Below are 12,788 nucleotides of genomic sequence, written 5' to 3'. Positions count from 1 at the left end.
ATTTGTATGATCTTGATTTTTTTAAAGAAAAGAGCTAAAAAATAATTGCAATTAATGGAACTGGAAAAAAGGAAAAAGTAAAATTAATATTGCATCTTGACCATATTACTGCAGATCACACATTAATTCCAGAACTTGTTGCCTGTCTTCCCTGCCTTCATACGTACAAATCAAATGTTCTGAATGCTGTTTACTAAGTTGTGTCCTTTATGTGTGTTCCTGGTTCTGTTAGATTCCTTGGCAATGCCTGGGATTCTTTGGCCTCCTTAATGATAATATGAGGGTTTTAAGTGCACAGATAACCAGTGGATCAGGATTTCTCAACACCATATCGCTACTAGTCCTTACAAAGATCTCACTATCCAAGAGTCGGCCTGAACCCTTAGTGGGCTCTCCTTTCACTCCCTCACTTCAGTGTGACTGTTTGTTTGTTTTTACTAGCTGCTCTGTCCCAGCGATCAGATCAGCTGGTTTTAAGAAGGGGAGCAACTCAGCAGTTGGGCTTTGTACTTGTCCTCTCCTGCCCTTGGCATTCCTCCACAAAAATCAGAACTGTAAATAAACTAGCTAGTTGCTATGTCAAAGTTGCCTTTGCCCTCCTTCCCCCCACTTCTTTTTCCCCTTTCCCCACTCCAGTTTCTTTACCTTTGGTTATATATTGTATGGATTGTACATTAGATTGTTTGTGTTAAAAATTACATAATAAAAATTAATCTTAAAAAAGAGTGCCTTTGCCCTTTTTGTCAAAAAATATAAGAGACATGCTTCTTTTTCCATAATCAGTGTTAATCTTGATGCTCCTTGGCAGTTTCATAAGCATAGTTTGAATTCAACTTGAGACCTTCTGTGTGGTAGTGATAGGTTTTGTCTCAGCAGAGTGTCAGTAAGGACCACTTTAATTACTAATTCATGAATTATTTCATGAAAATCAGTTGTAGTGGCGGTGATCATGGGGACACAGACAGTAGTAGAAGAATCACAGGGGTGGGAGGACCTAGCCCTAGGAGAATGCATTGTTTTTCTCTCCAAAAATATCTTCATGTATCTATCTGCTTTTCCACCCCTTGAAGAATTGTATGTGAAGGTGCATAGCTTTTCTCTCGTGGTTGAAAAGCAGTTTGTGATGACGAGGGAAAATAGGAGTAAGGAATTGGTTGCAAGTGGCAAAGATAAACCTCTCCCATCACTCCCCAGCTCCTGGTGCCTGCTTTTTAGTTTTAAAAAACAGGCAACAGAAAGAAGGAAGAAACAGTTTTTCAAAATAATTGCACACCTGTTCACCTCCTGGTTAACTTCTAGTTTGGCACAAAGTAGTAAGTAAAATGAATGACTCTTCCCTATTTGAGCAGTTGACATGAGACCCTGGGTTGCATCCGGCTGCAGGATTTTCTCTCCCTGTGAACCTGCTACCTTGTTGATGAGCACATCTTCCCTCATTGCCAGTCGAGTGAGTAGTTCTAAATTGGCTGCTTATATTTGAAACGAGGCTAGTTTTGTCCCATCAGCAACAAACTAGAAGTCTGGGAATTTCAGCTGCTGTCTTTGTACTATGGTTACACATACTGGTCCTCCAAGGAGTTTGTGAAGGAGAAGAAAATGCCATTGCTGGAGAGACAGTGGCAACAAGGAGAATGTGAAATATAAATTGGGCAATGAAGAACCTGCAAAGGGCACAAGTGAGGTATGATTGCATTGGCTCATCCTTTCCACCCTCCTCCTCCAGCATGTATAGAGGGGTTTGTACAAAGATGCTTCATACATGAGAAAGAGAGTAGGTTGTCCATTTGCTCCCCCAGAGATCCTGATACAAATCCTGGCCATTGTTCTGTGATATGAATAATGACTGCTAGCAATGGTAATCAATATGGAATTGACTGGGGGAGGGATTTGTTGAGAAGTTGGATGGGCACACTGTACCCATAGAGAGTTGCACTTAAAGCAGGAATGGGCAAATTGCACGGGGGCTAGGAGCTAATTTGCCCCAGGGGCCCAACCCCATGGTCTGCTACCCAGCATGCCAAAATACTTATGCTTTTCTTCAAGAGCTCCTCTCAAAATGGCAACTGGAAGTGACATTGCATCACTTTTTGTTGCCATTTTGAGAAGGACTCAGGGTGAGGAAATCGGAGGGTATGGGGTTGGTTTGCAAATTTTTGTGCATTTATGGGAGGTTTTCTACGCGTGGTTTTGAGTTAAAATAGCCTGAAACTCATGTTAAATTTTTGTTTAAAAATTGGGGGTCAGGAGGCTATGGGAACTGACATGGACAGTTTCACGGACTTTAAAAGTGGGATTCAGGGGACACATGCTTGAACATGTTGGTCTGGATGGCCTTGTGGTCTCTTCCAACTCTACGATTCTATAATTCATCATGCACTGCTCTTTCTTGCCCTCGTGAAACACATGCAAGGTATGCTCCAGTGTTGCACAGTGGATTGACTCCATTTGTGTTGTTAGTGTGCACTGCAAAAACATTTTGCTGAAGCAGCTGGCTGGCTTCCTTTGAATTCCATTGCACTTTGTTTATTCGTGGTTGGATTCCAGTTGTCATTATCTCTCAGACTCCATTGCTATCAAACATCTGTTCTAGTATAGGCATACATCTGCATTCTTTGTAAAATTCAGATGTTACAGAAGAAGCTCGGCAAGATGTTGTAGAAGTACCATCTATATAGGAATATGAAAAAAGTACATATTACCTCACTACTTATTTCTGGATGTTAGTTCATAAGAATAGGAGGTTATCTCTCAGATAAAGGCTGATCTGGACACAGACATTATAACAGAATCAGTAAGAGAGGTGTCCAGTGACTTCGCGGACTTAGTTATACTGGAACATTTTGAGTTTGTAAATACCAATGAAGTGGACAAACTCCTTGGAAGTGTAAAGACGATGACGTGCTCTCTCGATCCTTGCCCTTCGTGGTTGCCCGTTCGGGGGAGGGAGGATGTGATGAAAACTTTGTTACATCTCATAATTAACACATCCCTTAAAGAGGGAACATTTCCATCAGAATTGAAACAAGCGATAGTTAAACTGCTATTTAAAAAAACCCTCTTTAGATCCCCTGATAAGAAATAACTACAGACCAGTCTCCCTGTTACCATTCTTGGGCAAAGTGATCGAGAGGGAGTTGCCCTCCAACTCCAAGCCATTTTGGATGAAACGGATTATCTGGACCCATTTCAAACTGGCTTTAGGACAGGATACAGTGTTGAGACAGCCATGGTCGCCTTAGTCGATGATCTCCGTCTGGGCATTGACAAAGGAAGTGTGACCTTGTTGGTGCTCTTGGACATCTCAGCAGCTTTCGATACCATTGACCATGTATCTTTCTGGAACACCTGAGGGAGTTAGGCATCGGGGGCACTGCGCTCCAGTGGTTCCGTTCCTACCTCTCAGGCAGATTCCAGATGGTGAAGCTAGGGGACTCATGCCCTTCTAAAAGAGAGCTGACATCTGGCGACCCTCAGGACGCTATTCTGTCCCCCATGCTGTTTAACATTTACATGAAACCGCTGGGAGAGATCATCTGGAGATGGAGCGCGGTGTTATCAGTACGCTGATGACACCCAAATCTATTTCTCTATGTCTCCGACTGCTGCAGTGACTAAGGAAGGCATCTCTTCTCTGGACGCCTGTCTTGAGTCAGTAATGGGCTGGATGAGGGAAAACAAACTCAAGCTGAATCCAGAGAAAACGGAGGTACTCACGATAGGTTCCCCAAGTCCAGGGATGGAGATTTGTCAAACGTTCCTGGACGGGGTCACAATTCCCCTAAAGGATGAAGTTCGCAGGTTGGGGGTTCTTCTGGATCCATCTCTACAATTATCATCTCTACTAGATGCGATGGCCAGAAGCGCCTAGTACCAACTTTGGTTGAAACGTCAACTGCGTCCCTATCTGGACCGTAAGGACCTTGAAGCAGTGGTACTCGCACTGGTAATCTCTCATCTTGATTTCTGTAACGCGCTTTACATGGGGCTTCCTTTGTATCAAGTTCAGAAACTTCAACTTGTGCAAAATGTGGCAGCCAGATTTGAACACATAGGTCAGACCACATAACACCAGTTTTAAAATCCCTTCATTGGCTGCCGATTAGTTTCCGGGCGCAATACAAAGTGTTGGTTATTACCTTTAAAGCCCTACATGGCTTGGGCCCAAGTTACTTGAAGGAATGCCTCTCCCTACACAATCTGCCCCGCCCTCTCAGAACAACTGGGAAGAATCTATTGGATTATCCAAAGACCAGACTAAGGTCTACTTCCCACAGGGCATTCACTGCTATGGCCCCCAAACTGTGGAATGGCTTGCCGGAGGAGATCCATCTTATTACCACTCAAGACGATCTCTTCCGGCGAGCCTATCCCCCTGATCTGCTATAATAGCTTTAAGATGACACTTCATTCGGAGCATGTATGGGAAATTAGATGCTGATATTGTACCTGTATAGGTTTTTTGATGTGTTTTTAAGATTTTATGATATGAGAATGTATTTAACTAACTGTAATTTTAAATTTGTTGTTATACTCCCACCTCGATCTGCAGGGAGAGGCAGGATATATATAAATAAAAACTATTATTATTATTATTATTATTATTGATCACATAAAAGGGGGGGCTTAAATTAACCTTGCAAACTAGCTAGTCCTCTCTTGACAAGGAAGAATTACATTGGCCTGTTACAGACAGCCAAAATAAAGCTGCTTCGAGTCACAGTTGAGGTATGGTGTTTCAATGATGCATGCGTCCTAAGAGTCCAGAATGCCACTAACCAAGGGCACGCTCCATTCCTTAGGGGCGGCAGGGCGTGGCTTATGGTGCGGACTTCTGGGACTCTTAGGCCGCACTTGCATCCATTGAAACACATACTTCACTGTGACTCGAAGCCGCTTTATTTCTTTTGGCTGTCTGTAACCAGACCAATTATCTTTTATAAGAGAGTTGTAAAGGAGAATGCTTTGTGACTTCCTTATTGGCAGTTTAATCTGCAAAAATGGGCAAATAGTTGGGCAGGTAGGCTAGCCAAACTTCTTCTTGGCTGATAGTGTCTGTTGATGTATTTGCAAAATTGTTAATTTTGCCTGTATGCTTATGCTTTTACACCAAACACCAGTTATGCATGTGCAAGTTATTTTCATAATGAGAATGTCATCTGAGTGCTGGCTGGAATGAGGACGAAGAAGCAGTATTTAGGAAATAGAGTGCCATTTGGTATATTAACTACAATACAGGGACGTAGCAAGGGGGTGTTCGTGTCTGGGTCCGGACCCCCCTTCCATTAGATAAAATGAATGGTGTGTGCTGCTGCACCACCGCACCCAAGCTCCATTATAATGGTGGCACTTAGTCTGGACCCCCCTTCCCCAAAATCCTGGCTACGTCCCTGTACAATATATTCATTAGTTTTTGTTTTTCAATTAGGATGGTCTGGAGGGATGGTCTAGCAGAGGCCACTCTCTCTTTGGCCATTGTGACTATGGGGTATAAAAAGAGTTGTAAGATCCAGGTCAGGGGTAGGCAACCTGCGGCCCGCGGGCCCGGATGCGGCGCGGCAAGGCTTGGGATCCGGGCCCACCGTGCTCCTGTCGTGTTCCGTGCATTGCCACTGGGGTCTTTGGGGGGCAATTGTCTATAGAAGCCTCAGAAACATGCATTTATATTAACATTTTTTAAAGAATCAGCAATTTTTTTCACGTGTCCTCCATTTTTTTAAAAAAAGTGTCTTCCATTTGAAAATTTTGTCCTACATTTGTCCTGGTTTATTTATATATTTAATTTTTTAAAAAAAAAAACTATTTAATTATTTATTTTTTGGCTTCGGCCCCCCCAGTTGTCTGAGGGACAGCAACCCGGCCCCTGGCTCAAAAAGGTTGCCTACCCCTGATCCAGGTGATAAAATTTCTGCTCCATTAGCAACAGAAAGAGTAACTTTCCTTGAGAAGCAAGCTGCTTCTGGGTGAGGCTACCTGCCCCTTTCTTAGGCACAGAACATTGAATCCCTCCAGAAGCCATATTTTTAAACAGCAGAATGAGAATGCAGCATTGCCTAGTGGGATCCTAATTAATACGGGCACCCAGAGGCTAACTAGATGTGAATTATATTTCAGCACCATCTTAATGATAGTGCAAGAAGTTAGCTGTCTGAATTTCTGCTTCTGATTTTAATAAGCCTCCTGGATTCTCTATTGCAAACAGAATAGTTTTCTTTATTTAAGAAAGGTTTAACGATAGTATTAGTGTTGGAATGGTCGCTCTGGGCAACATGTTAGGGAAAACAGCAGGTCATTTTCCACACTGACTTAATTCTGTATATATTGAAATTTGTCGTTCTGTTGACTTGAATGGAAGCAAAATAAATACATCTAGAATCCAACTCATGAAGTCTCTGGAGGTGGGCTTCGAAACCACTACCACCTTGTAGAAATATTTCATGCTCAAGTAGCCTTATAGTAATCTGACACAGAATCGTGATGACGAGACCAAATATTCTAAAACTCTTAAGAATGAGAATACGCCTTGCAAACACACACCGGGGGTAGCAAGAGGTTGTAAAAAACTGACCACAAAACGATTGTGCAGTTTAGACTCCCATGCGCTATTTTAAGAAATGTTGGTTTTGAGGCTGTGGAGCCACACACTGTGCTGAAACCCAGGCAGCCTGTTTATTTCTGGAAGTTCAGCCAAGAGAGGGAAAACATTTTATTGCCTTTTGAGAAATGCTTCAGATGTTTTCTACCCTTATTCTACGACTTTATCAATTTAATGATACTTGGAGTGTAAATGTACAGCCTTCAGGGTTTTCTTGGTGAAAGGGTCTAGCAAGGAGGTTCACCTTGGTCTCCCTATGCACAGTGCCAACATGTGTTAGCTATGGTGTCACAGTGAGATCTTTCATCTGTGTCACCCTCACCTACTGCTGCTGCCCAGTAGCTGTTTGTCCTTCTATTCTATGTATCTTGTCACTCTTGGCTGAGTTATTTCCCACCCCAGCCATTTAATTCTTCCTCTCCTCCCCTTTCCTCTGGTCCTTAAATTGTCATCCCTCAGTCCTTTTGTCCTGCCCTTGTATTCTTCTCCCCTCATGTCCTTCCCTTCTTTAGCTCTTCCCTTGCTGCAGAGATGGCTCAGTAAACAACAAACAGCTTTCATGTAATAAAGTGAAAATTCATGTTTGGATTAGTTCCTTTAACTTGCTTTACCTGCGTGATAATGAGAATTCCTACCATTATCCAAACCTCCTTCCTGGGCAACAAGGGATTAAATGAAGCAAAGAGAATCAGTTGCATTTTAATGAGGTTCAGCCTCAAGATAGCAGTTGCCAGTGAGATAGGCAGTTGGGCAGAAGCTTAAAGATGTCTTTCACATACAGATTAGAAATGATAAATTACAGGCAGAATAGGTCAATTCAGCCAAAATTAGGAAAAAGAATTTAAAAACTTGACATGACTGGATAATACATTCTCCTAATTCTACTCACAGATCAAATGAAATTTGTAATCCTTGATGTTCATGGGTAGGTGGAGGATCTGGACTCCATTATCCAGCTTCCACCAGCCTTCCCAAACCAGAGCTCTTGGCTCTAGGTAATCCTTTGTTAGAAGCCCTTAGAGACTGCTTAGAGAGAGCTACATAGGTGCTTTCAGGTTTTTTTATATCTGAAAAGATTCATGTTTCTGCCCAGCTGCCCATCGCATTGGCAATTGCTATCTGACCGCTGAACCTCATTAAAATGCAGCTGAACCTCTTCACCTCACTTAACCCTTTGGTATCCAGGAAGAAGAGTCAGATAACCTTCTTATCTCCCATTATCACAACCTGCCTGGTCAACCATTCAGAGAACACTCCACCTGAACAAACAGTTCCTTTCCTCTACTTGACAAGAGCCCAGTGGGCTCACAGCACAGGATTGGTTTTGCTGGAGAAAATGGCAGTTTGGCACTTAACAGAATTTTTATTCAGGTGCCACTTTTATGTTTATATTTTTGCTGATTTGTGTTGTTATGCGATGTTGCATTACCACTACTTTTCTGGTTATTGTCTTGATTATACTTCATTTGAGCTGTAATCCTATATACAGTCTGGACTTTTTCACCTAACAGATCAGATAAAAGACATAAAATATATAAGTTGCCATGTAACATAGAACTTACCACAAGAAAGACTTGCCACGTCCTATATTGCATCCTGGGCTGCCCTATCTCTTTGCCTGTTTTTCACCCCTAATCACTCTTTATTTCTGTTTCTTTCCTTGTCTTACCTTCTGACTTCCTTTCTTTCCCTCTCTGTAGGCTCTGATGTTCTTTACATTGGTCCAGTAAAAGGTGAGCCCTGTATGGGTAGGACTTTCCATCTTCTGTGATTTTCTTTTGTCTGCTTTCCTACCTCTCTAGCCTGTTTATGGATCTGAAGGTCCTTATGCAACAGAACCTTCTCTAGTTACTTTCTCCATACTCCCTGTCCTACATTGACATTCTTTAGGCATTCACTGTGAAGTAGGAAAATGAGGTACTGGGCCTTGTGTTCCAGTTTGGCAAGTATTTAGTATTAAGTGATGTTAAAATACACATAAAGTTGACTTGGACATCTTATCTGAAGTGTGGGATCAAAGAGCATATTTTCTGCATTCTGCATGCCTGATGTAATCTGCAAAGTTAATTCCTGGAAATCTTGGAGGATTTCTCCAGCAATCATCTGGAGATGCAAATTCCTCCTTAACACATTAAATTCAAAATGGGAGCCTGATGTTCTGGTTACTTGTATAAGAGCATAAGAAAGTTTTGCTGAATCAGTGAAATCCCTATCTGGGTCAGCATTCTTCTTCCATAGTTATCCAGCAGGTGCCTACAGGGAGCCTATAAGTGACACAGAAAGAGTAGCACCCTTCACTTGTGTTCCCTTCTCTTTTTGGAGGAAGGATTTATAGCCACCAGTCCCCGTTCAGTATAAAAACTATTAAGCTCTTGAGTGCTGCAGGATTCCATGATATCTCACCCACTGGTTGTACTATCTATATGATACTGCTGGGTGAAGCCATTAAGAGTTTTAGGGCTGGATGCCGTTAATATGCTGCTATCACTCGGCTCTACCTCTCCTTGTCATCAGACCTGGCTTGCAGCTGTGCAACTAATAGACTACTGACTGGATGTTTTAACACATCCAAAGTATCCGTGTTGGCTGTGTAACAGAGGACAAAACATCCAAAATCCACCAAACAGTTGTACTTTTATAACCAAAATGCACAAAATACATGTTGCGAGCTTTGAAAGCTCCACAGGCTTCTTCATCAGGCAAAGATGTTAAAAATAACACAGGAGGGGAAAAATTTAAGATGATGTTAGTTCCAAGCCTGCATTTTATCAAGATGTGGCTATTCTCAGTTCAGGGGGTATCATGCAGGCTGGCCCTTCCTCGTCCTGGCCTTGTAGGTACTCCAGGAAATAAATAATAATAATAATTACGTTTTAATGATCTTATTCAGGGCTCCAAGGATTGTCAAACATTCAAACCCCTGTTTTTTAAGAAAAGAAAAACAAAAAAGAAGGGAGCATTTCCTGAATGTTTGGAAACCCTGATAAGGAGAATTGTGGGTGCCATGAGGGTCTTCATAGTTTGAGACTTCTGTGCAGAAAGGAAGAATGACGTCTTCTCTGCCAGAACATCTTTTTCTGCATCAAAAACTCAATTTTTGATGCAGAAGCCAGCATGAAGATTGTTTTCTGTGCAAAAAATAAATAAAACATTCCTGTACAGAATATCACATTTCTTTAGCAAAATTTTTTAAAAAAGATGGGGTTTTCAACTGCAGTCAATCTTTGAAAATAAAGACTTTCTTGCTGCAATAGGGAAATGGATTAAATTATTTGTTGCTGCCTACAGTATTGAAATTAACAAAAGTAAGGTCTCAGGGCCAGTAAATTGAAGATGAATCCAGATAAGAGAGAGGCTTGCTGGATTAGTTGTTCTCACATCCAGGAAGTAACTCTTCCTCCATAGGGTTCAACTCCCCAAGGAAAGAGATGCCTTATCAATATTCACAGATCCAACTTTGTCACTGGGAGCTCAAGTGTACTCTGTGGTTTGTTGTGCTTGGGATCATGAGGGAATGTACTGACAGCCACTTCCCATTGGGTCTGAATTCAGGATGCTTGTGATGATGTTTAAAATCCTAAAATGTCTTGGGAGCTCAGTACTTAAAGGAGTGCCTCTCCTTATATATGCCTACCCAAAGATTGAGGTCTGCTAAATGGTCTCTCATCTGTGACTTGCATAGGATCAAAGCACTGTATGAGTAGGGTCTTTCAAACTGCTATCTTTGAAGTTCAGATTGGCATCATTTTGGCACCATGTAAATAAACATGGCTGTTACAGCTTTTGGGGATTAACTGATTTATTCCCAAGTGTCCAAATGCATGGTTTTAAACTGTTTTAAACCTTTAAGCCTTCTTTAACGTGTAAAATTGCTTAATAAGCTTTTAGTCTTGTTTTCATAATTTTATTGCTTTAAATTATTTTAAATGACTTACTCTATGCTGATGTGAGATCTCACAATATAGGGTGGGGTATAATATATATTAATAAATAAATAATGAAATAAATAACCTTCAGGAATCTGTCTAATCCTCTTCTAAAGCTGTCCACATGGGCTGCCATAGCTGCATTCTATGACAGCAAGTGTCAGTTGTGTAAATGCATGCTGTGTGAAGAAGTACCTGCTTTTTTCTGTCCTGGATCTCCCACTGTTCAGGTCTCCTGGATGAAGTTGGGTCCTAATATTGAGAAAGACCAAAACTTCTCCAGTTTCCTATCTTGTTTATCATTTTATGCACCTCTGTTGTTTTCTCCCTCACTTCTCTATGTTTCTACACTTTTCCCCCCATGAGAAACATTTTTTCCAAAGCCCTTTTAAAAGTCAAAGCAGTGTTTTCCCTTCTGATCATCCTACTCATATTCTTGTTGATGCTGTAAGAGAGCTCTGAAAAACTAATGAGAAATTGTTTGCCTTTCCAGATGCCATCTTGTTCATTTTTTTAAACCAAGATTTATTCTTCTCATGTCCCTGCACTCTTGTTTCTTGCCATGTCAGAATCTCCCTAAATGGTGTGGGGCTCTTTAATTTGAAAATTCTGTGTTCAATGAACCAAACATTGAATGCTAACTGTATTCTAACTCTGTATTTCTCTCCAATTCAGGGAGCATTTATTCAAGTCCAGGACTTTACAGCAAAACGATGACACCAACCTATGATTCCCATGATGGAAGCCCCTTATCGCCAACCTCAGCCTGGTTTGGTGATAGTGCCTTATCGGAAGGGAATCCAGGTATACTTGCTGTCAGCCAGCCAATCACTTCCCCAGAAATCTTAGCCAAAATGTATAAGCCACAGACACTTCTGGATAAGGCCAAGATCAACCAAGGGTAGGTCTTAAGAGCTTATTTTAGCAGTTTGAGTTTTTAAATACATTGTTCTGTCATGACTAAGCCAAAACATGCTTTTTTTGTGTTGGTAGGTGGCTTGATTCTTCAAGGTCACTTATGGAACAAGATGTGAAGGAGAATGAAGCCTTACTTCTCCGGTTCAAATACTACAGCTTCTTTGATTTGAATCCTAAGGTATACAGTTGTGTTTGGTAGCATATGGTCTTTAGTATTTTGTGTGCATGTGAAAATGACTGATGGATATGATGGCGAATTCAGCAGGAACAGCCAAAGTGCCTTACACCTGTTAATAACACATAAGCCTGACTGGAAACAGGCTGTGCTCTACTTCATACATACCACTACCATTGGTAGAATTCACATATAGCCGTGTTAGTCTGTAAAATCAGTATGTAGAGAGATCTTGTAGCACCTTTGGAATTAACAGAAAGAAAGAGGTTGGCAACATGAGTTTTTGGAGACTTAAGTCTATTTCCTCAGATGTATTTTGTAGAGTGGAAGGAAATACACTTAAGTCTACAAAAGTTCATGCTGCCAATTTCTTTCTTTCAGTTAGTCTCAAGATCTCTCTCTATATCACTACTAGGTTTGTATTTAGGCTGCAGCAGTTAGATAGATCATAGAACCATAGGAACACATAATTACAGTGCTTATGAAAGATGCCCATCCAAACTCTGTTTAAAGACCTCCAAAGAAGAAGAGGCCACATCCCTGGGGAAGAGGATTCAAGTAAGTCAACGGACCCTATCAATTACAAACAAACTGTATTAAAAAGATTTACAAGAAAAGAAAAGGAAGGCTTTTACATTACTGCTTTCATTGAATGTGTTTCCATTCCTTTTTTTTTAAACTGGCTGCTTCAAGTGCAAAAAAAGGGCAAACTTCTGAGCCCCTAGCTAGTTAGTACCTTGCAGAAGAAAGCTTAGTTTGTCCTCAACTCTTCTATTTCCCATATGCCTGAAATAAGGATATAAATAACATTCTCTAGGATTGGAATACAGCCAACATTCCATTAAGTAGTGGGTCAGATCTGCATGTCACATAGGCTATAGAAGGGACAGTGTAATTCTGTGCTTGGATTAAATTAATTTGGCTAAGTAGTTTTGAATTTGTTTTGTTGGGATAGGGAAGAATTTGATCTTCAGTTTAGCAAAACAATTTGACTTTTTTAGCCAGACAATAAAAATGTAAAGTGATTGTGAACAACAACAAAAAGCCCCTGCAGCCTGAGGAGGAGACTTCTTTGGGCAAGGCTGTGCCTGCCAGCCTGTCCTTCTTCTTACAACTGGAAATTGAACAATTATGGTCCGGATGGTTGGGTAATTTTGGTTCTGTGGAGCTGCCCACT

General features: G+C 41.2%; 1 protein-coding gene across 1 annotated transcript in view; it reads left to right on the top strand.

Annotated features, from left to right (window-relative positions):
• FERMT2 (FERM domain containing kindlin 2) overlaps positions 1–12,788 on the top strand; it is an 85,853-nt gene that overhangs the window by 44,066 nt on the left and 28,999 nt on the right. Inside the window, exons 3-4 of the mRNA XM_042470031.1 lie at positions 11,194–11,419; positions 11,512–11,614. Coding sequence (XP_042325965.1) covers positions 11,232–11,419; positions 11,512–11,614 — 291 coding nt within the window. The 5' untranslated portion in view covers positions 11,194–11,231. The remainder of the gene's footprint in view (positions 1–11,193; positions 11,420–11,511; positions 11,615–12,788) is intronic.

This window comes from Sceloporus undulatus, chromosome 1 (genome assembly GCF_019175285.1).
Source record: "Sceloporus undulatus isolate JIND9_A2432 ecotype Alabama chromosome 1, SceUnd_v1.1, whole genome shotgun sequence".
Lineage (NCBI taxonomy): Eukaryota > Metazoa > Chordata > Lepidosauria > Squamata > Phrynosomatidae > Sceloporus > Sceloporus undulatus.
Note: the sequence above shows the minus strand (reverse complement) of the source record. Positions and strands in the feature narration are given on the sequence as shown.